Source organism: Anser anser (genome assembly GCF_964211835.1).
Source record: "Anser anser genome assembly, chromosome: 1".
NCBI lineage: Eukaryota > Metazoa > Chordata > Aves > Anseriformes > Anatidae > Anser > Anser anser.
In genome coordinates, this window is record NC_139720.1 from 57587370 (window position 1) to 57612278 (window position 24909).

Genomic DNA, 24909 nt, shown 5'->3' on the forward strand with positions numbered 1-24909 from the left:
CTCTCCCAGCTGGTGTGGCCACATTTAAACGCAATTCCTAGCACTGCCAATCCCACCCAAGAACTATTCATGAGCGTGGCCCTGCAGTTTTCATCAATCACAACATGTTTACATGCTAATTTGCTGAGATCACAGCGACCGCACCACCCCATCTACACCCTCCATTGCCAAATTATAACGCTGTGCTGTGCCAGCTTCAACGTCCGATGTGCTTTAAAACAAAGAGCACTGCAGGCTGCCCAGGAGAGGGGTGGGATTGTATGGCTGGTGTCCCAAGCTGGGGGTGCTGCGGGGCAGCCCCCTTCCTGTCTGATGAGATGCTCCTCCTATTGCTGGTGGTTGGCTGTGGTTGAGGTGAAGGGAGGCACTTCGAGGCTTCTTAGAAAGGATTTGAGCTGGTCTTGTGGGAGAGGATCATGGCTGCATTACAAGCTGCCTAGATAACCCCACAGCAAGTCACATTCCTGGGAATAGGTCTGGAGGAGCCCACCACCTAGAAGCTCACGTTGATTTGGGGGAGAGAGCATTCTCGGATGTCTCACCTGCAAGAAGTGCCTGTCTTTCTCCTGCATCCCCATCAGAGCAGTGTATTTTTTCTTTCCTCCATCCATTGTGCACTGTACTCTTGCAGGTAGGGATCAGAAGCCTTTTCTTGTGCTGTGCAGTACTGACCAAAAGATGTTCCCCCTTGCCATGGAGGCATCATGATGTTTCCACAGCATCAGCAATGATTCCAGTTTAATTTCAAGGACTCCAGGGTGAGGCTAAAGCCATTTTTCATTTCAGCATGATAGCCTCCGCTGCCAGGGGCTCCGGAACACCAGGTGCAAATTGAAAACATCACTCCATCCATTTCAGAGATGTTTTCAGAAAGAAGTGTTTCATTCTTACCCTGGGCTGTGTCAAAACTATGGGCTGACCAAAATATTTGGCTGCAAATTGCTTAGCACCTGTAGTCTTCAGGGACACTCAGAGCAGGTTAACCCTCCTGGGGGCTGTCTTTGAAAGAAAGTGACATATTGTGCTGTTAAAAGAAAGTTACCTGAGACACGGGATGGGACAACCTGCATGGAAGGAGGGATGAGGAGAGGTCACACAGCATCTAACCTGAGGATGTCACTCCAACGAATCCTTGTGCTGGATGTGCCCTCTGTGTGCCTACCCATGAGCAGAGCCAGTGTTGTGGAGATGAGAGAGAGGATTTTTTAGCTGTGTTGAGGGTAATTTCCTGGACTAGGCAGTGGAAGCCTCTTTGCTCCATCTGTACCGGGCTGAAGACCATGGCTAATCACACTTCATTACAAGCTGAAGCAAAGCAGCACCAAGGAGTCTGCAACCAGCTGGTCAGCAAAGCAGAGAGGCCATAGAGGGAGGAAGTGTGTTTCATAAATGTGGGTAAGGAGTATATATTACGAGTATGCTGGGAATAAAAACAAGCTTGTACCAGTGAGTAGCACGCCTCAAATTTCAGGCCAGTTCCTGTGGGCCCACTTAAAGCTTATTCCAGTTTTTGAGAAGTTGCTGGTTCCAGCAATATCCCCCATGCTTAGGAGCGAGGAATGTTGCCAGACTCAGCCATACCTCTAGAAACACAACGGAATTATTAAGCACATTTAGCGTTCCTGTTTATCGTTAGAGGTGTGATGTCTCAGCCTGTCTGTTGAGTTGCTTTTTTCATGCAACACGTAAAGTCAAAAGAGGGGAAAAGGTGGCCGGAGCTCTGCTTGTCATACTGGACAGGGGTTGTTTGAGCCATTTAGTCTTGGTCACACCTGGCTGTTACAGCATCCCTCACCAACATCCACGCAGAGGTCTTATTAGCACCACGCTGATGGATGGGCTGTTTGGGAAGGGAAGCACGATACAGCCCGCAGATGCCCTCATTACAGCCAAGCAGAAAACTTACGACTTTTTTTTTTTTTTGTATTCTTTCCTAATAAAGTAAAACGTTTTGACTTGGCTTGAGCCAGAATCAAAAAAAAAACAAAGCAACTTTTTTATTTACATTTCACATTGCCGGAGGAGGGGAGAATTCAGCTGAAAACTGGTGTGTTTCAGCCATGGGGAAAATTGCCTTCCTACTGTCTCTCCTTTTTTATTGGAACAAATAGACACATAGTAAAAATGTGAGCCAGCTTCTTTTTTTGCTAATACTATAAAATAGGAAGCAAAGGCGGCTTCCCCTCATTTTCCTTTACTTCTTTATTCTATCCTGTCTTTGCCAATTGGAAACAGAACTCAGAGAGTTACTTTGTCTCTGGAAATAGCTCTTGAAGGGCTTAACTGTGTTTTCAGCGCTTTCCAAATAGAAGAGCATTTTGGAACCGACATGATCTTCCTGAAATTTTAGGGGGGTCTGAGAAAGTAATTTAAGTTCATGTTTTCTCCTATGAAGTCTGTTTGATGAAGGGAAGAAATTGAGAGAAATATTCACAGGGGAAATTCTATTGGCAATTTCCCTGTTGACTAATCAATACAACAAGCTTCATGTGCAAATATGGATGAAAAGGCTAAAATTGCCTGCCCTTTTCCTATGCTGTCTTCTCCAGCACAACTGTCAGCTTTTCCCTCCCTGAAAGTGCTCTGTGGTCTATCTAGCTTAGGCAGCTAGGAGCAGAGGTGCTGGAAGGTGCAAAGAAATGGTCCTTCTTGTGACATTGCTCAGTTCCAAACCAAACACGGTTTCTTGGTTCAGGAGATCCTACATTCATGACACTGTAGATGCGTATGCTATTTCTCTAAATTAATAGCAGAAAGGCAAACAATGGAAAAACAATTCTCTAGGGAGAGAGCATGAGAGAAAGCTTTACAAGTATTTCAGCTGTGATGATAAAGATCCTTGCTCAATATCAGGAGAAAATGTTTCTGATGGCATACCATACATGGCACTCCCTCTTTTGCAGAATAAAGATTGTGCATTAAAGGAGATTAGCAAGGAATCATTGATTAGAGTTGTTGCTCTGGAAAAGATTAGGAGAACATTTGGTTTTCAGCTTGAAAATGAAATGTAAAAGTCACAAGCCTTGAAGGAACTTTCCGGTGTGGTTTTCATCTGGCTTGGCAGGTTCCTCCCGGAGAACAGAAAGCTGAAAGAAGACAGGAATTAGGAAAACATGCTGTGACCCGGATAGGAATTCTTCAGAAAAAGGAACTGCAGAAGCAAAATAGCATGCAATAAGAGCCCCAAACCTTTAACCATGCCCATGTCTCTCATTTCTTCTGCAGGGCCAAATATTTCCAAGGGAAGAAGGTGAATGGAGAATTCGATATCCGCGTGGAACAGGTCAGTGACAACTGAATGTGGTTGTAAGAAATGTGTGTGGACAGGGCTGAGGTCTCAGCAACAATCTGCAGATGTTCTTCAGAAGAAAGCAACTGGGGATGAGTTTTAATATTTGTCCATTTTAGAACATTATGGAAGACATAAGTGAAAATATCATTTCCTCTCTCCCTGCCTTTGCAGAATCAGTCACTATTTCACCTTAAAATTAAGTTTTCCATTTTGATGATGGAACAATCATTTCTTCCATTGGAAGATTATCTCACAGATCCATATGTGTGCCAAAAAGGTGAAAAGACAGTACACCACAATGCATGTCGGTGATGTTATGTTCCACATGTGAGCTATAGAAGTCTTCTGACTCATCCTGATTTGAGCCTTAAATCTTTGATTTCCATATGGAAAAGAACTGCACACAGCAAAACCTTTTCAGCCACTGAAATCCCATAGGAATACAGAGGGCTCATGACCTGTTGTCTGATGTGCTCTGCAAGGCACTGGACAAATTCTCTGTTTCTCTGGTAGCCTTGGCACAAGGCATTCAGTTCAATTGAAAACTCTTCATGCTGGGGACTGTTCCCTTCTCTCTGTGTTGGTGTGGTGCCTGGCAAAATGAAGTTCCCGTATTGACTGAGGTTTTGAATGTTATTGTTACAACAGAAATGATTATTAATAAATATTTGCAGGTACCTAATTTGAAAGTAAGCATAATGAGAGAGAGATGTAGATATGAATTGGTGATCATGAAGGAATCATGTGCTTGCTTTTTCTCCTTTAGGGCCATAAAACTGCTTGGATGGGTAAAGAAAGCTGGTGAATGTTGTTTGAATAACCTGATATTTTCTGTCTTTATGAAGATGGTGATTCTGTGTTATATATATGTGTGCGTATTAAAGTACTAATGCAATGGTTTTGAAGACTTTCTCAAGAGCCACTGCCCATGACAAGTTGTTCCTTCTCTTTTCAAAGGGCTGTTGTCCTGTTGCCTAGGACTGTATAAGAGAACACACAGTCAGATCAAATGCTGTTTGTGGGACAGAAAAGTTAGAAGGTTGTTTTTGCAACTGTTATCAATAAATGTTTCATGTTTCTCTTTTTATTGGTATCAAACTTGTTACTTCTTGTTAGCAAGAACAATTATCACTTACACTTTCTGATCTAAGTCTTTATTTTGCTGGCCGTGGCAGTAGATGTCCTAAAAGAGAAAGAGAAAATTTTAAAATTTAAAAAAAAAAAAAAATCATACTTCTCCCACTGAAGCATAGAATCAAATAGCAGTTGCCCTTCAAACCTCTGATCCAACCTCCTATACCACTCAAAGTAGGGTCAGCTTCAAAGGTAGACCTGGTTCTCTTCAAAATGACTTACTAATTCTTCCTTAAACCTCCAGCCTCTGCCTTTGCCCTCATAGTCCTTCCCCTCAAATGTATTCCACCTGAGCTGCTTATGAAAGGCCTGTCTCCAATGGCTGTTGAGTGGATAAGGGCAGAAATGAACTCTTGATCCCTGAGGGGTTAGACCCAGTAACGACCCTTGTCATCATCACTAAGAGCATATAGCATTTCCTCTAGGACTCCTTCAGGAAGACTCTCCCAACCTGTCTCTTGAAACCCTTCACATGAGCTGTATGACCATGTTTGAGAAGAGGCACCAAACTGCTCCAAGACCTTTAGGCTAGCGTGACTCTGCTGGTGAGGACCATTGCCAAGTCCCTTGCAGCCCTGTTAAATACTCAACAGAGTTGAGTCTCTCAGTGACTGCAGCTCTGCCTGAGGGAATGAACCCCGCAGAGAGCTGGGGAACAATGAACAAGGGACCGAGCTGCTTCCCCTCGCCTCTCCCCACTCCTCAGATCAGGCAACCAAACCTTGGTGTAGCTGGCAGGGAACTGCTCTTGACTCCACCAGACCTCAAACACAGCAGAGATGATCTCTTTCCCCACTTAGATCACTGTCTACCAAGGGAACACAGAAGCTGCATTGTCGTGGGTAGTCCTCAAGTCTGACCTCAGGCCTCTCTGCATATCGCTGAGGCCAAGTGAGGGGCATTTCTTTCTTCAGACTCTGGCTTTTTGCCCCTTTCTTTTTTTTCTTTTTCTTTTTCTTTTTCTTTTTCTTTTTCTTTTTCTTTTTCTTTTTCTTTTTCTTTTTCTTTTTCTTTTTCTTTTTCTTTTTCTTTTTCTTTTTCTTTTTCTTTTCCTTTTCCTTTTCCTTTTCCTTTTCCTTTTCCTTTTCCTTTTCCTTTTCCTTTTCCTTTTCCTTTTCCTTTTCCTTTTCCTTTTCCTTTTCCTTTTCCTTTTCTTTTTCTTTTTCTTTTTCTTTTTCTTTTTCTTTTTCTTTTTCTTTTTCTTTTTCTTTTTCTTTTTCTTTTTCTTTTTCTTTTTCTTTTTCTTTTTCTTTTTCTTTTTCTTTTTCTTTTTCTTTTTCTTTTTCTTTTTCTTTTTCTTTTTCTTTTTCTTTTTCTTTTTCTTTTTCTTTTTCTTTTTTCTTTTTCCTTTTCCTTTCCCTTTCCCACTCCCTTTTCCCTTTCCCTTTCCCTTTCCCTTTCCCTTTCCCTTTCCCTTTCCCTTTCCCTTTCCCTTTCCCTTTCCCTTTCCCTTTCCCTTTTCCTTTTCCTTTCCTCTTCCTTTTCCTCTTCCTCTTCCTTTTCCTTTTCCTTTTCCTATTCCTTTTCCTTTTCCTTTTCCTCTTCCTTTTCCTTTTTCCTCTTCCTTTTCCTTTTTCCTCTTCCTCTTCCTTCTCTTTTTCCTTTTTCCCCATCCTTTCTTGCCCAATTATCTGCAGCCTTCCTCTATTCTTCTTGCTCTTTCTTAAGAGTCTAAAGTGTTGTGGAACAGCAAACCAGAGGCTGAACACAGACCCTTTTGACCTGAAAAAATAACTTTCTTCCACAATCTTCTTATGGAAAAAAAAAAAAAAAAGGCAGGAAATAACTGTGCTTACCCAGCTGGTGCACACCTTTCTTTTTGAGTTCCCAGCTCACCAGTCTTCACTACTGTAATGGTACCATGAACACCATAGAGACTGTGTGGTGGCTAGCACAGTTCCAGATGAGCTCTGCATCACATCAGGGTTTGACTCTCAGGGATCTCTTGAGCTACTTGGTCTTCTCAGTAAGTTCATGTAGTTTTTCAGCTTTCCATTTGATCTTGCTTCAGATATCCACATATCATTGCCTCAACCAGAAACACAGTTTGCCTTAGGAGAATTTTTAATACCTTATAGGGAAAAAAAAAACACTTTTGATCTGAAAAGCTAAATAACAAAAAAATTTGAATGGCAGAAAGCAGTGAAAGGAAATATCCAAATGTTTAACAATCTTGAAAAACCACATTGGGAAAAAAAGAACTGCTGTAATTTTTCTGACAGTGCTATTTTTTTGCCATTCTTCCAGGATGCTCAATACTTGGTTTAAATTGAAGGAAGAATTTGCCATGCTGCTTTTCTCTTTCATCTCCATCCCTATTACATCTTCCTTCCTTTTTAGCAAGCCATTTGGGCAGTTTTTGGGTGGAAGCAGAGAAGGAAAATGGGATTTTTTTTTAAGTCACGACATCACTTATTTATAGTGGAGTAGGAGCACTGAAAGCAGCACAGTCTCTCTCTCTCTCCCCCTCTCTCACTCTCAGCAGCGGGGAGTCAGTTATCTAATCTGGTTGTACTCCCCTACCCGCTCTCCGAGCTGCCTCTCCCCCTTGGCTGTCATTCGAGGAATGCAAGACGTATGTGATCATGCTGTCTCGCTCTCTCTGTCCCCCACACCCAAAATCGTGGAAGACATTGGCTGATTTCAGCTGAATTTGAGAAACAGGCAGGAGTTTCAAGATATTAAGTTTCTACAAGCTTCTTCAGCAGAGGTGAAATCAGTTCTTAGACACTGGCTAACCCACAGGGAAGGGACTGTTAAATGCCATCCAGCTGCTCAGGGAACCACGTCTGTAAGTCTCAGCTTGCATAAAAATAGGTTTTAGAGACTCTCAAAAAAGGTTTTCTGGTTATTTAGCACAGAAATGAACTGAACGACCTCAGTGCCACCCCAGTCCCTTGTTCTTTAGCTAAGTCTGTTACCACTAACAAGGGACAAGAGTCACTGTGGGCACCACCTGGTGCCAATGAGTAGCAGAAAGAACTGTCAGGGACACTGCTGCTGGTATATATACTGTCCAGCCTCTGCTCTCTCCTGTGATTCATTAAAATGAATGCGACTTTGTTTCCACCTTTGTTTCTTCTCTTCTAATCTTCAGCATAATGCCCCAAACATATCTATTAATTTGCTTTAAAGGTTGCAGCATTTGTTACCTCACATCCTTAACTGAAACCCAGACACAATTCCATTTTCTCCTCCCTGCTGGCTGCAGAGGGAGAGGCGTTCAGCTGAGGGCTGAGAAACTGGGAAGCAAATGTGCTCCTGGAAGGAGGCAGGAGAAAAGGAGACATGGGAAGCCATGCTGTAAAGTGAAAGAGGCAGAACCAAACGCCTTTGGTAGCAGCGAGGGCCCCACTCCTGGGACACAGAGAAGCAGAGTTATTGAAGGACTTTTATTTTCAACAGTCCCATGGGGGCTGGAGGCATTCGCAGTTATAGTGCACACAGAGAAGATCACTGATACCAGCAGTATCTCATCATATGAGCTGTTGTACTTCCCTAATAGCCTCCATTGTTACATTAGTCACATTTATGGATTTCAGCTCATCCAGCATAATGTCTTTTTCCAAAGCTTACTTGCCCTCTTAGCCTGGATGTCAGAAGACCCCCCTGAGGAAATACAGCCAAAGCCAAGAAAACTACTGGGGGGAAGGAGATTATCCCTGCATGCAGGTATGCAGTGTGTCTTTCCTCTAATGGGACAATGAATCTTTCCACCTGCATTTTTTCATAAATATAGTGCTGGCATCAAAAAAACCTGACTGACATCCCTGAGTCCTGTCTTTGATGCTAATCCCCAGAGTGAGGCACAGTGTAGCTCTGCAGCTTTTTCTCTTTACCCCGTCAGTAAATGGGGAGTATTCCTGCAAGAATTAGTCAGGCAGATAAATGCGTGGTTTGATTTTAGTGTAACATAGGTTTGCAAAAAGTAAAACTTAAATGTAAATACTCTCCTGGACTGGGGTCTCACTTCCTTTGGAGGCAGTTTTGATTACGTTTCTGTTATCTGGATTTTTTTTTTCCACTATATGTCCTTCTGTAGCAATGGTAGTCATTCAAGAGACTGAATGAATCACTGAACAAAAAGTGAAAATCTGTTTGACCTATTCCCATTAAAACCCTGATAGTTTAAGTCATACTCAGTGAGGGTAAAACCCTAAGCTTTAAGAAGCAGCCGAGTCTAAAAATACACCTGCTAACTTATGCTAAAAATAAGGGGTTTAGGTTTTGAACCACATTGTTACTTTTGCTTGCCTTAAGATTTCTGTCTTTGAGAACTGTAGGGTATACTGCAGGGTATACTTCAGCTCTTTTCCTCTGGAAATACAAAATCTAGGTGGTTTTTGTTTGTTTGTTTGTTTGTTAGAAATGAAAAGTATAAGTTTGATAATGTAAGTTGGCCCTAAAGCTAAGCTAAGCTTAAAGAACCTTTAAGTGCTACAGGAGCTGACACTCTTCTGAAATTAAATATTAATTTTAGTTTTATCTTCTCTGACCATCTTTCTCCTTCACTAGCCAGAGGACAGGAGACATTAGGAAATACAGCATACTCAGGAGGAGAAGGAATTGTACCATAGGCCTTATGCTCTGTGAAACATTTTCCATCTCTGGAGGCAACTGGTATTAATTCAACACCTCCTTCACCACATTCTCTGCCTTGTCCCAAAGAAAACAAAACTATGCACGCTTTAAGGATTTCACATGACTCTGGGATTTCCAATATGGATCATAAAATGTCCTGGGTTGGGGTCTCCTTGTGCGTTAGGCTTTTCCAGTGCACAAGGATGCTGTGTGGCTGTGTGCCACCGGCAGAAGAGGGGAGGGGAGCTGGGGCTGAGACGTGGACAGCTGCAGACCCATCGGCCAGCTCGTGGCACTGTGGGCAGTGGCCAGGGGAGTGGGACACTCACCACCTGTCCAGGATACAGATGCCCACAGAGCAGAAGATGTGCAGAATGGGGTCACTGGGATGACTGTGGAGACCTGAGGGGGGACCTGAAAGGGGACTGAGAGAGTTGAGTTTGTTTATGCTGCCTAAACAGAGGCGGAAGGAGACATTACTGCTTTTAATAAGTACACCAATTTAAGAAAGGGTTTCATGACATGGTTGCTGCAGCAGCAATGGGTCGTACGCTATGGCTCTGGTGGTCTTCTCCAATTCTCTGTCTTTCATTGACTGAAGAGAGCACATGAGCGAAAGAAGAGAGCACAGACCTGGCAGGCAAGAGCAAGCAGCACTTCTTAGAGTCTTGACCCTCAGGGTACTTTTCTTTTAGATATTTCCTGAAGGCATTTTAATATATTCAGAGACGTCTTTCCTGGCATTAGGTAATTGATAGTGGAAGGGGGAAAAGTGTGAAGGAGGTTTGGTGAGGCCAAAAAGTTTCTCAAAATATTGATTCCTGTTGTTTGTCCAGCCGTCTTCTTCCCACCATTTCCTGCCATTGACAAGGTGGGTCCATCTCTGTCTGACATGCATTCTTCTTGCACAGCTCATTCACTTGTTCCCGCTGCCTGGTTTATTTTCAGGGAATGATTATTCAGTGAACTCCTATGTACATGCTTCTGGAAAAGTCTTGTGGTATAGATTATGACTCCATTGGCAGCATTGTCAGGAAAAATGTTGTACTTGGATCACACAGGAGATAATTGTAATACAAATCATGTCTTCCAGTTCCATTGTGCTTCTTGTTCTAAAGCAATATTTTCATGTGCAGCCTAAGGTGGTCTTTTCAAAAGGTAGAGTCTGATAGGCCTGTGTGTGACTGTGTGAATTAGCCTCTCATCAAATAACTGTATAATTTTTATTCATTACATGCTTAAGGTGTGGGTTTTTTTTCCAGCTGAAAGCCAGAAAGTAGTTCAAGAACAGCAACAAACGTCTCACAGCTTTTCCTAATACAAGCATTCATGAAAAAGAATTCATGAATAAAGGAAATTGGAAGAATAACAAGAATGACTTAAAATTGTGAATTTCTTAAATATCTAGAATCTTTTTTTGTTATTTGATTTTCCATTTGTTTTTTGGAGGCTTTCAGGGTTCATGCATTTGAGCTATTTCCTGGGATCAAAAGGTTTAGAAATGTGGTTTTGCTAACTAGAACTCCAATTGTCAGGCAGTCACACGGTTTCTGAAAAGAAAATTTAAGAGACAACTCCAAACGCCATTGGAGCTGATGCACCACCAGCACTCTCCCAGGTCAAGGCATCAGCACCAGCACTGTCTGTGGGCTAGGAGCAGAGCATACGTCTTAGCTTCAGGTCTTGTAAAGAGCAGTTGTGGAAGCTGTACTTGGAGCTGCACAGCAGTGTTCCCCTCCCAGCTGGGCCCTCTCTATTGTCCCCAAGGGACAATGTCTCAGCAGAGAGATTTGGGAATCAGGGGTTGCTTAATCTCTAATTCCTCATGTATGTGATTAATTCATGCATCAAGTACACACTGCCCCAGTCCTCCCCCTGTTCACATCCATATGATTTGTTCACTCTCCTGCCTGTGCAGGGATTAGGGACTGCTTACCTCCCCCGTGAAATGCTTGTAATGGTTGTAGTGAAATGTGCTGTTACTGGAATGTAGTCTGGTGTCTGCCAAAGTCTCTCTTTCCTTATACATACTGGAAGGTCCACCAAAAAACTAAAGCATAAAATCCACTAAGGAATGTATGCAATTTGATTAGACATTAGTAATTCTTCATCTCAAGTGCCCAAGCCATGACACGAACCAGCCTGTTATTCTGACTGCATTTTGTGTCACAGGAAAGGAGGAGCGAAATAGACACACAGTGATAATTGGTGAGAAGTTGCAAGAGCAAGATCAGATGAGCAGAGAGCTTTGGTCAGAGGCTGGTTGTGCAGCACAGTTTACTGGGAAATGAGACAGAAAGTCTCACAGGGACATGTTGGGAATATCTGGGGAGATGGGTGGTGCTTTCCAGGTGGAGAGCTGGCTCTAGAGGGAGTTTAAAAAAAAAAAAAAAAAGGCAAAACAATAGCAGTCCGTTTGCTCGGGTTCTGTCCCTTGTGATCCTGCCTACTATTTACCAAATCTCACCTCAGTCTCCCCATATCAGTTCATACCCAGAGCTCCAGACCTCCAGTTACAGCAGGCTGGGGGGAAGGAAGGACACTGGAAAGGATACAGTAAGGTCAGGACCTAGATCATGGGTGCACAAGCGTGTGTGCACACAGCAGGGATGGGAAAGGAGAAGAGGAGCAGCTTGGGTGTGCATACTGAGCATCGTCTCAGTGACACAGGGGCGAGACCAAGGAAACCAGCCCTCCCAGGCCTGTGGGATGGTAGATCACAACTGGTGGGTAGGGGAGAGACAAAGGAGATAGGAACTGTGGAGCTCCAGTGTGCCCCTAGGAGGAGGGGAGAGTGGCCCCCTCAGAAGACCCCTGCTCACTTGCAGAAGGCTGGAGTTTGATGCCAGACTGGAATATATGAGCAGGAGTCTCCTTTGTAAGGCAAGTGGCTTCATCCTTCCATCTTGCTCAGCAATGGTCAGGTCTCAGCTAAAAGATCATGGTGACTGGGCTGTCACAACCCAAGAATATTGCGGCCTCATCAGAGTGAAGCCCAGTGACAACAACAACACTGCTGAACATTGCCTAAAAGAGAATAAGAGAATCTTATAGGAATGGGGTTGTTTTGTCTAGGGAAAAAAAAAAAAAGAAGAATTAAAAATAAAATAAAAATAAAAATAAAAATAAAAATAAAAATAAAAATAAAAATAAAAATAAAAATAAAAATAAAAATAAAAATAAAAATAAAAATAAAAATAAAAATAAAAATAAAAATAAAAATAAATGGAAGAAGGAAGGGTAAGTCTTCAAGCAGTAAGTCTTCAAGTTCTGCAATGGGCTTAGAAAGCAAGAGGAGAAACTTAGGTGAGACATCAGGAAAACTTTCGAAGGTTGTTAAAGCACAGATTGCCTGAAGAGGCTCCTAAATCATGGAAGATACAAAAAAAGTTACATAGCACCTACACACAATGGCAGAGGTAGACCTGATCCTGCCTTAGGAAGGAGAGATGGTCTGTCTGATGTCTTAAGTCCTTCCACCCCCGTCTTCTGTTATTCTGTGAAACATGGTTTATGGTTTAAATCCAGCCTGAACACATGCCTCCCAGGAAGCGTTTTAACATATGGCTGTCAGGCCAGACATTCCACTACAGCATAATTTAAAATGACAAAATCCTCTTTGTTTCATTCTCAGCAAACAGAAACAGAAACCCTAAAATAGTTCAACAGAAAGATCTCCAGTACCTAGGGAACACTGATGTGAGAAACGGAGAGTAGCTTAAGATTTTGTCCAAATGATCTGGAGAGATTTGTGAATACAAATACCTGAAATAGTAGGAATTTTTAACATAACTATCCTCAAAATATTTGTGGGCACCCTCTCAAATCCGGGCCTCACAAAGATTCAAAATACAAGTCCCACAGTCTGTATTAAATTATTCTTTCTTAAGATGGACTGTGTCATGTTTGTCACATGTGGTTCACTCTTGCCCTAGATGTTTTTGCAGCCACTGGCACCATCTGCAAAGCAAGTATAAAACACCATCTGACGTATTTCTGCCTAATTTTCGATGGGTCCTAACACGAATGGCTGTGCAGGGCAGTGGAGAGCTGGGCTCTCCAGGTTTGTGCAGTCACCTGTCACTCTATCTGCTCGGGCTGCTTTCAAAGGCCTCTTTGTCTGCAAGGTAAGAGCAGGCTGGAGATGATCTCAGACTTGAAAGCCCAGCCAAGGGAAATCATTAGGCTACAAAACCCACAAAGTCAAAAATACAGGGAGCACTGGAAAATCAACAGGAAACTATTTCTGCTGACTGAAGTTTTCAGCCTTCTTCCAAGCGCCAGCTCGCAGCGGCCTGTCGGATCGGACAAAGCAGCTACACGAGAGCAGCAATGGTCCTTGACTTAGCTCATTAAACCTAAGTGCCAGTGAAAGATTAGGGACTCTTCCTCAGCTGTGGTCATATATCTGGGCGTTTTGGGGCTGGGGTAGTGCTGTGGGTTTGCAGAGTCCCGCAGGCCCTGTTTCTCCTCGCTCTTTGCCAGGGTGCCCTAGACAACGGTTGCCACAAGAGATTTCTCCCTTTCTTCTGGCTCTCGACATTAGCAGGCCTGAAATTGGTCCTGGCAGTTTGGTATGAAGCACTTACCAGCTCGGGGGATTCCCAGGCCTGTTTGGATGTCAGGTGTCTGAACACAGCTTTGTTTGGTCCGACCGCCTCTGGGCAATGCCTGTCAGGCTGGCTTAATTCAGCTATACTTGCCAGCCATCAGATGAGGACTCCCCATTTTCAGCCCCAGCAAAGCCAAATGTTAAGTCCTGTAGTACAAAAAAACACTATGGAAATGATTATGGAAGAAAAGCATAAAAAACATGAAAATACAGGCCTAAAGCTTCCTTCTCTAGCTCTGGCTTTCATATCTGATGATGCTTCCCTCAGCTGCAGAAGCCAAAGGTCCAGCTCTGTAGTTCTCTGAATGGGATCTCTCTGCAGCCACAGAGGTGGAAAACCCATCCTTTCATCTCCCCATTCCATAAAGCTTCTCATGACCACATGTAAGCTAACAAGCAGGTGTGCTGTGTCCCACTTGGAGCCACTGGAGAGATCACTGTTAGTGCCCAAAGCATCTCTTCTTGCTGAATTTGTTCGAGGTGAACTCGCCACTACCTATATCTACTGAGCTTTTTAAACATATTAAATGCAGGTGGCTTTTAGAGGTATGGATTTTCTTCTCTCAGATCCAATATGATCACTGAATATCAGCTAACCTGCAGCATGGCTGCAGCCAAGCAATCTCATAAGAAGAGGCCAGCAAGTCACCTGAATCACTGCCATTGACTGTGTGTGTGTGTGTGTGTTTGAAGTAGGATTTACTTCTTGGCAACAAGAATTTTCCCCTTCCTTCCATTATAATTGGGAGTTAAAATGATGTAAGATCATGTAAGGGTGTTGCTTTGAAAAGTTTACACAGGGCCGCAGACATGAAATCCCATTACATCATCAGGTCAACAGTCCACAGTCATTGCTTTAAAATTACACGGATTTTAAAAAAAGAAAGTTGGAAGTGATTTTTTCATTTGTCGTCTGGCCTCTGAGCCTTTACAGGTGCATCAAGTCTCCATCTGCAAGTTTTTTCCACGAGGAAAAAAAACATGTTTTTTTCTTTTTTTATTATTTTTGTATTTTTTTCTATATAAAAGTTGTTCCTGGCACTATCTTCCAGTTCCATCTAGTAGAAATATCAGAACATTAAATACTACAAGGATCTCAATAGAATCACAATAAGCAACACCATCTAAGTGCTCTGATATTATGTAGCCACTGGTAAGGAGATGATTTTACTGCTGCCCAGTCTCCACCATTCTACCTCTGAAAGAAATGCATTAACAGGCAGGAGAAAAAAGCTGTTGAAAGGGAGAAGGCAAAATTTTCTGTCTGAAAAGCTGAAACCTGGTTATTTATATATACAGGCAAACCTCAGCTTGAGCAGGCAAACCCAATAATTTAAAATAGGATTCTGAATCCATAAAGGTTAGCTGGAAAGCAAGTCTTTGCACAGTCCAGCAAAAAGCACAATAAATGAATAAGTTATGATAGCCTAAGGTCTACTCACTGGCTCATAAAGGACAGGTTTAGGGTTTGGAGCCCGAGTTTAGTGCAGATCAACCAATCCCAACATCCTCCTCCTGCTACAAGTGGCCTGGGCCCACCAAGTCCTGCTGGCACTGCTGCCTGCCCGGAGCACAGCCAGCTGCCATGCCACAGGATTGTCACACCTCTTGCCCCGTTAATCGCTGTGATTTGTGTCTTAACCTTCACTGACACTCTGTGCAGCCAGAATCACTCAGTGCACATTTGCCTTCTGCTCCCCACAGCTTAAACATTCCCTGCCAACCTTTCCAGACTCGTAAGTCGCACCTCTTTTAGAAGATAAAGTGTTTTAATAACTGTGCAGTACCATTAATAGTCTGCCCAGCTTTGCTAACACTTTAATAGTTAAAATCTTAACAAGTAAACCGAGTTAGGTGGGTGCCGCTGCTTATCACTTTCCTATAGCATAATGAGGCCTTTTAGCTATTTATGGAGGTTTAAACCTTTTGTATTAGGTTTATGGCTGGCCAGTGGCATGACAGCCAACTCAGACATAATTCTAAATGAATGTTTCCAAGTGGAAACTTGGAATTTGAATTCAAATGACCTTACCTCTTATTATTATTCTTTCCTGTATGTGTTTTTCATCTTGCTCGTTCTTAATTCCTTCAGTACTTATTACTGCAATAAGCCTAATCCTGTAAGTTTGTACACCCAAGTGTGGGAGCCATAAATACTTCTGCAGCCTCTCTGGGGCAAATCAGCTGTAACAGGATCTCCCATTGCCTCACAGAAAAAAATAATAATAATAATAATGGAAAGGCAAATTCCATCTGAAGACAATTCTGTGTCTGTGTTCACGTGTTTATGTCTCTGCTGTCCTTGAGTAACGCTCTGTCCTTTTGCTCCACTCCAGGCTGAGTTCTCCGAGCTGAATCTGGCTGCATATGTCACTGGTGGCTGCATGGTGGACATGCAGGTCATGAGGAACGGCACCAAGGTGGTAAGGTGAGGAGTGCCAGCTTTTCTTTATAATCCAGCTTTCTGGGGAGATCTGGGAGCAAGCAGGATGACCTCAGGGTCTGGGCAGTATCTGAAGTAGAGCAACACAGACCTGATGATTTCAAAGTTTCCCAAAAGGGGTGGAAAGATTGACCTGACTGGCGGTTTTGTATCAGGTCTCAATTGCACATTATGCCATACAGTCATAGCTTCCAGTCCAGACCCTTCATGCAACCACAAGTGCCTCCTTTTTAGATTCTTTTTAGCCATAGACCTCCTAATAAAGGGACAGACAATGGATCTTCCTTTCCCTTGATTTTTCTCTCCTATTGTGTCAACAAACTAACCTTCACTGTAAACAGAGGTTTGCATTCATTAGCCTACCTGTGTTAGGTTCTGACTCTGGCAGACTATCATTGCAATAGCCACAAAGCCCCTCTATAAATATAATCCTCCCCAATCACACAATGCTTCCCCAATCACACATCCAATTCACTTTCCAAAAGCATTGTTTCCCTTCTTTCTGACACCAGAGTGCCCACAATTTGGACTTAATGCTATACAAAGAGCAGTGTAAGTTGTCGTATCTGTGTAAGATGTTAAAATGTGTCTGTTTACATAGCCCTGAAATTACTTTCCACCTTTCTATTCCCCAGGCTGTATCTTTATTAGTTTCTGTCATTACAATTTTCAACTCTATATTTCATCTTTGATACAAAAGCTTTTCCTTGTTCATGTAGAAATCTCATTGCTATTCCCAATCCATTTTCCTAGCCTTCCTACTTCTTTTTTACCGATTCCTTTATCCTTTTTAGTGCATACAACATCTTGAAGTTTAATATTTTTCACACATTTAATTACTCTTTTGTCTGTTTGCTTCTTGTTCAGAAACAGAAATACAGATATGTGTTATACCATGCAGGGAGATTTTTGAAAGGGATTATTACAGCAGCTGAAAAATTGTGATTCTGACAGTGCTGGGCTCAGTTTAATTTCTGAGGACGTCATTTCCAGCCCAAACAGTCCAAAACAACACTTGTCACTGTCAGTTAGCTGTGACTGTGGTCCATCAATTCATTTCAGGTCTTGACATCTCTTAGTATGTCCGCAAGTCTCCATTCTTTAGCACAATTTCATGAGTCTCTGCTAAAAACTTTAAAGGTTGAGTCTGTTATATCCATTTGCTTTCTCTCATCCCGTGAATGTCTGTTTCTCAGTGAAAGACAGCATACGTCCTGTGAACCTACCGCTGGAGCATCCATCAGACAGCACGCCGCACTAATCTGCTCTTGTGTTCACTTGCTCACGACGCTGGAAGGCTTCCCAAGAACCATTTCCTAGGTTGATCACATCTTCATTTTCCTTCCCATGCCTTTCCTCTCAAAGCCATTCATACGTCTGGCAGAAAGCTCATCAGCTATTAAACTGAAACTGAAGACAAAATTTATTTCACAGGAGTGTCTGTGGCATAGCATTCATGTTTCTGCTCGTGGTATATACAAATGCACCAAAACTAGCCTCGTGTGGCTATTTATATATGAAATATGTATTTATATATGAAAATGCGTATGTTTTTATGAGTGGCAGTAGTTCAGCTCTCTGTGTTTTCATCTATGTATGCTTATGGAGGAGGTGGATTTGCCTCTGCTTGTGTAGAGATGCATATTGGTTGTCAGTATGCCAAGTTACTGTCAACACTGTAACCCATTGGGAGCACAGAGAGGTGCACACACCAGGGTGCAACCACCTGGGTGCAGCTTGCTTCCCACTCCACTCAAAGCCCCCCCATCATGCCCACAAGAATGCTCTCCCTGGCCAGAAGCTCACCCGTGTGCACCAACCCCTCTGATGACAATGGGGTTCTGGTCAGGAGAGAGCGAGAAAACGGAAAGGACTCACAAGGATGTAACATTATAGGCATAAATGAGTGGTTCTAAGCTATTGTCCTCAGCGAACACTATTGAAGGAACCAAGAAGGCCTTGAGAGAAACAGGAAAGGAATTTCTGCTACCCAAAGCACTCAGAGGCTGCTCGGTTAAGAGCTGTTTGTACTTCAGGAACAGAAAGGTCCCAGGGCCTGAGAACCACAAAAGTAATGAAAGAATTTTGGAAAAGAGATTTATCAATACTGACAATTATGATAGCAGTACAAATAGTAAGAACAGTAAACTTTAATAAATTAAAATGAACAAAAATTGAAATGAGAGACTAATATTTATAGGATACCAGATCTTTTGGCTTGGATGCAGTCCTTCAGCCTTGGTGAACACTGACTGAGGCCACCAAGGAATTGTTCTTAGTGCTTACTCATCTTTTTTTCCATCACTTATTGGGCCTCTGCTAATTATTAAGATATTTAGTCACAAGTCAGAACGGTCCTAGCTGGTGGGTTTTGAGCAGCCTGAGCCCATGGAAATCACACCTACAAGTTACAGGAAGGTAATACGGCAGTGTCTTGCTAACAGATACATTTAGGATTCTCCCCCTGCAGGAACCCTGCTTTCTTCACACTCCTCTTCAAAGCAAAGGCAACGGAGTGCGGTGGGTTGGTCTAAAAGCAGTGAATGCACCACAGGCCGCTGGATTTTAAACCAATAACATGATAAACACTGTTGTTATTAATATTAATAATAACAGTAATAATAGTAATAAAGCAATCACTAGGATATTCTCCCTAGTCTTATATAATGTTAATTTAACTATTAGCCTATTAAATTCTGCCATGAATGAGAACGTATAACAGCCCGTGAAGCTCTCCATTTACCACTTGCCTCGGGCAAATTTGAAAAAAAAAAAAAAAGAACTTTGGAAGAATTATTGTTAATTAAAGAGAGCAAGGAACTTGAAGTATACAGAGCCCCATGACTTCTAGCCTGTATATCTTTAAACAAGCAGCTGTGACTAAGTTAGCAAACAACATAACTGAAGGCAGGCATTACTTTTCTTGCCTGCTTTTAATACAAGTGTGGCTCCCAATAATTTTGCAGTAACAAAACCTCTTATGCAGTGGTCCTTGTTACCCCAGCACGTCCTTGGGTACTGTTGGCACCAGAGCTTCCTCAGTGAAATGTTAAATATGGGAAACAGGAGATGGCACTTATGCATCCCAGAGGATCAATCCCTCACTGACTTCGACAGGGTGACCACTTCAACAGAGAGATGGTGTCTTTTCTGGGTGCGATGAATGAACCATTGTGGAGCAATTAAGCAGTGTGAAAAAAAAAACAAGCATGATTGATGCCTACTTTTAAATCATTTGGGTGAATTCTTCATCATTCTTCCAGAGCATCTGTAACTTCCTTTTTCACAGGTCTACAGACCTATACACATGCACACACACATACTGAACTGTCTGGAGTCTAATTTACCTTAGGAACCTCTTGGGCTGTGTCACCTCTACTGGGTTTAGATGTAAGGAATGGGATTTTTGTTTCCACTTGTTCTTCATTTCTCTGAAGGGCCCGTCTTACTAACATTTCCCACAGTGAAAAAAGGCTGTCAGTGTTGGCATGGCACCTATTCTGAGGTGCATTTATGTTTTCAGGATATTATAAAAGTGTCCCAGTATAAATGAGAATTTGGGCTGTCTCTGCTTCTGACAACGCTTAGACTCCCAAACTATGATCTCAGCCTCTGCATTAGATTAAATGCAGCCCTCTGTTTGCCTTTTGGGCTTTACAAGCCTTCAGCTATTAATTCCAGTAGATGTGGGAATAAGGCAGGGATATGTTGAAAATCTGGACAGCTTTCTTACATAAGGAATACTAATGTTTCTGGGAGCATTTCAGACTTTTGAGGATATAAATTAATCATGCAACAGACTGCTCTCATCTCCTGTCTCCCCGTTGAGCTGGCTTTTTTGCCATTGGGGCTGATCACCTAGGGCAAAAAGCACATTTTGGTGTGTTTGCATGGGACCTACCACCATAACGTCCTGGTGTAGATATCACTGTACCGCCACAGCACAGGCAACAGCTGATGGACCAGGAGATGCCCAGGGGCTGAGAGAGGAGGACCTTGTGTGGAACAACGGCCCTGGCAAGTTGGGAGGAGTGACAAAACTGACAGCAAAGCAGAGAGGAGCTGAGCGCATGGGACAAACCCTTTCTCTGGGAAGGATCCCTGCCATGGTTGCAGCATTTAGTCCTCCAGGCCTTGCCAGAATTTGGCTGGTCTGTGTAAGAACAGGCGTGTCTCACTCAGCTTAACACAGGTGCTATGCCCTTTTCACTTGCAGCTGTGGTGTGGTCTTGAACTCTGTTTCCTCCATACAAGCCCATTCACTCCTTTAATTAACACTGACTTTCCCACCGGTTCCAGCTGATTCAGTGCTCATACTAAGCTCTGTGCTCTGATAACAGGACAGCTGCCTGTTGAATGACCATCCCACATAGACCAGGACCTGGAAATGCTATTTTCCCAAAGGGTATTTTTGCACTGCAGTACAATCATAGCCTGAGGAGGCGAATCCTTTTGCACGGAGGAAGCAAGGAAGAAACTGGCCACCCTGTCAGCAGGCATTTTCTTGCTATTCAGAGCTTGCAGAGCCCAGGAGACATGTACTCTGACTAAAGAAAATTCCAGAATGCGAGGCTCTTCAAAGCTTGCCAAGGATACTGTCCCCTTCCCACTGCACCTTCTCCTATCCCAATAGGTTCGATAAGCAGCTCCCTGCAAGATGCAGGTGGGTTTTCTAGCCTACAGAGTCCATGCTTCCTCACCATACAGTAGCTGTGCATTGCTAGGAGGTGGATATTTTCTTGTCCCTTGAAGAGTATTCACTCCCAAGAGATGGTGATTCCTTACAGTTCTTCTACAGGGAGAATATTCAGGGAGGTCATGGGAATAGCTACCGGCGCTGGACACTGATGAAGGGCATATCAGCAGGCAGTAGGTTGCCATCCAACTTCTCACCTTCCAGCAAGTTTTTGTCAAAGAGGAACCCTATGCTCTGTCTAGTCCCTGTCTTCTTAAATTTAACTCTTTAATTAATTGGGGATCCTTTTTAGAAAACGTCTTTTTTGTTTGTTTGTTTGTTTGTTTGTTGTTGTTTTGTTTCTTTCAAACCAAAAATCTGAAAATTTCTGCAAAAATAAAGGTGGGAGAAAAACATGGGAGAAATTGTTTGGGAGAGTTTAGATTCCTAGAAACCAGATGGAAAAATACATTGAGTCTATAGTTCTCCCAAGATTCACAGGATTTGGCACACTGTATAGGACAATATGTGCTATATATTTAACACTGAGCAACATTTGGGCAACATTTTTATATTGGTCGTATGGCAATCTGTAATGCAATGGAGAAGGGCGTGTAACCTCGTGTGAGCTTTTAAAGTGCACTTTAGACAAAACACCAAAGTGCCAAACATCCTCTTCCCTTGCCTAAATACCCTTCAGAAATACTAGGCTGGGACAAGGTGTCAGACAGGGTAGACCCTGGCAAGGGCAGTTACAGTGAAGCAATTCAACACCTCTAGCAAGTGATTCCCATGTGGGTGACGATTTACCTTCATCTTCCACTAATTTCTCCCTCTTCCTTACCTTCCTGTCCCACTTTTCTGAGCTGGAGCTGAAAAAGGCAGAGAAGTTGGGGCGTGCTTATTTATTTATTTATTCTCAGTTGCTTCCATCTCAGCTCCTGCTGTTAAACAGCTGCTTAGAGGCCTGCTTCTCTCATCGGGGCTTACTGATCTCCCAGATGAATAATATCCCCCTTCACCTCCCCAGCAGCTGGCGCCCAGCCGACATGCAGGCAGGATGCTGACAGTTATTGGGAAAACATTTGGCATGCAGGCAGCTGCCAGAAAGCAAAAGTCACTCTGAGCAGACGAGGGTGGGGAGCATCACCGAGACTAAACCATTCCCTGGCCCCTTTTACATCTGCAGTAATTCTTTCCGATAAGAAATGTGCTGCCAGGGCCTGAAGCACTCTTTAATTAGTTAATCCAGGACTGAATGCAAGAATGATTAAAGACTGTTTTGGATTGTTTCAGTCTTGATCGGCTTTTTTTTTTTTTTTCTTTCCTGACTTAATTTGTCTCCTTTCCACACGGGTTCTTAGTAAGGCTTCATCTTCATCCAGAGGGCAACACAATGGAGAAGTGAAGGGCCAAATCATGCTGCACCTGTACTTTACTGGTCGAGGTGGGTCCTCATTAATGGTCTGCTACTGGGACAGAGTGCAGCCTCAGCAAACGCATGGGTAGTAACAAGTTGGAGGGTGTGGAGTGATAGATATGCCAAAGGGCAGAGCTGCCATTTGGAGGGACCTCAACAGCTGGGAAAATGCACCAACACGAACCTCATGAAGGTCAATAAGGACAATCACAAAGTCCTCCACAGAGGAAAGAATAACCCCATGGACCAGCACTGCTGGAGAGAAGCTGGAGAGAAAACAGCTCTGAGAAAAGGACCTGGTGGTCCTTCTTGTGTGCCCTCGTGGTGAGGAAGCCCAAGCACTGGCTCAGTGGGCAGCATTAGCAAGGCTGTAGCTAACGAGACACTATTCACATGTAGAGTACTGTGCCCAACTGTTGAGCTCCCCCAGTATAAAAAAGACATTGACAGACTGGAATGTGTTGAGTGAAAGGCCACCAGGATGATTGGTCAAATACTGGAACAAGTGCCCAGGGAGGCTAAGGGATCTTCATCCTTGGGAATATTCGAAATCTGGCTGAACAAGACCCCAGTCAACATAACATAATTTTATGATTTGCCCTGCAATGAGAAGGGTGTTTTATCAGATGCTCTTCAGAGGCCCTCTCTGACCTAAATAACACTGTGACTTTATTTTATGTTCTTGGAAGGTATTCAGATCACCTTCTGTGAAATCTGTGGTGCACAAGTGTTTTGAAGGCAAGCTGCTGTTGGCAGGTGTGGTTGTTATTTCTTTGAGATATCATCAGGGTCCACATGCTTTTCCTTGTCAAGGTCAGTCAGTTTACAAGGAAAACACATAACAGACTTCAGAGACTGCCACAGTGCAGATTGGAGAGTGTATGACAGGATTTATGGCTCATTGGCCATTGGTCTAGTGCTGAGAAGCAAATCAGAGCATCTACCAAGGTGTCCTCATCTATATATAGAGGTACTGGTCCTACTGCAACGATGATTCCTGTTTCCTGCTGCTTTTGCTACGCCAGTCTCGCTCACACCCCGTGGTATTTCCTCAGATGTTTCTCTATTAGTGTCCCAAAAGACCCCCTACTCCTCTCCTCCAGCGTGGTAAAGCCATGCCTTTCTCAATTCCATGTTGCTTTCTTGTTTCTCAAGAGCCAACTCTGCCTAAGCTTACATTCATCCTGTCTTTGAATAACCACAGCAAGGTTTACTTCTTTCTGTGGAAAATGACGAGGTTTTGACTGAAAGAGATTTTTTTTCTTAGCAAATTACCCGTGTTAGTATGACATCCAACGTAACATGAAATCTAACATAATCATTGTGAAAATGTCATATATTTCTTATTACATTTCAGTAACTTAATAATAATACCATTAACGTACAGGTAAAGTTAAAAAAGAACTTGTTCCTATTTGTAAATGTCATTTTCGATTAGCCTTCAAACACCTGAGGCACTGCATAGTTGGAGGGATTATTGCACTTCTCAGGTAGTCACAACCACTTATGGTTTGGACTTGTGCCTCAGATGCTTGCCTGAAGGCTCCATTAACTCCCAGTAATGCACAGCTTGTTGTATCATATTGCGTAATTATGCACTTTTCTCCCTCCATGGCATGCCAAGCAGGTAGGAGAGGTTGTGGAAGAGAACTTCTTAGTCAAAAATGTGTTGCTCAGTTGGAAGTGCCAGAAAACTGAGGAAAGCCTCCTTGAATAATGGAGAAATGACAGGCCCTGAGGTGAAGATGTCCTTCTTCAGTGTCCGAAGATCTTTTCCTGTTGACATGAAGGGCCAAGTGCCTTTCAAGATGGGCACTCTTTAAGAAAGAGAGCAGGACAGCCCATCTTTCTCCCATAGCACAGGCAAAAAGTGCTCTGAGCTCATCATGGTGCTAAGGTATCTGAGTCGGCTGCAGGTGATTATTCACAGTGGGAGATGGAAGGGATTATTAAAGGATATTTTGACAACATAATCTATTCTTGTGTGTTCTTTCTTCATGCCCATGAAGCCATTTGTGCTTCAGTGAGAACAGCTGAAGGGCCAGGAAGCAAGCCAGAGTCATGTCTATAATCAGAAATAAGAAACAGATCTCTTTAAGGCATGAAACCTCCCAGCAGGAATTGCTGTCATCATCTCTTCTCTATCCATTCACAGTGGCCGGGGACCTGTTTTCCAGAGAGAAATGTTACTGATGATCTTTTCTGAGCTGCTTCTCCTTTTATCGTTAGAGAAGTTAGATATGGGGTCACCAGGATACCTACTGCTGCTCCTGGGTTGTTTAACTTCCATAGCTAACATCAGCGACCTCTTAAATTGTTTTATATTCCCTCATCTCTGACAGTACTGTTTACAAAACTGCTAATGCTGTCACAGATTTAAAAGCAGATGGGTCCAATCTAAGAACTTATATTCTGCAGTCAGATCTCTTCCCTCCTTTAAAATATTAGGTATTTGGGATCCAGGCTTTATACTTGGGTTGGTTTCACATCTAGTTTTACCACTAAAGAGAGAAAGAAACCTCAAAGTACATTGGAACAAGTTGAAAAAGAGTTTGTTAAATGCAAACAAGCGTCCTGCATCAGAGTCCAGGCTCTGGACTGGGAGCACCAGCATCTTCCCTGCCAGACAGTTGTCATCACCCAGGGGTGGTTGACTCTGGTAATTGATGGCCAATATCAATTGCCCAGAGGAGACGTAGGCTGAGCAGCTGCCACGGGCTGTGGCTAGCTTCTGGGACAAGGCGGCAACTAC

General features: G+C 43.0%; 1 protein-coding gene across 4 annotated transcripts in view; it reads left to right on the forward strand.

The window, feature by feature from the left end:
* The window catches only part of SYN3 (synapsin III), a 235377-nt gene that overhangs the window by 67279 nt on the left and 143189 nt on the right, over positions 1-24909 (forward strand). For all 4 annotated transcript variants that reach the window (XM_083824343.1, XM_083824341.1, XM_083824342.1 and 1 more), the window contains 2 exons: positions 3226-3283; positions 15956-16047. In XM_083824343.1, the coding sequence (XP_083680469.1) occupies positions 3226-3283; positions 15956-16047 (150 nt within the window). The remainder of the gene's footprint in view (positions 1-3225; positions 3284-15955; positions 16048-24909) is intronic.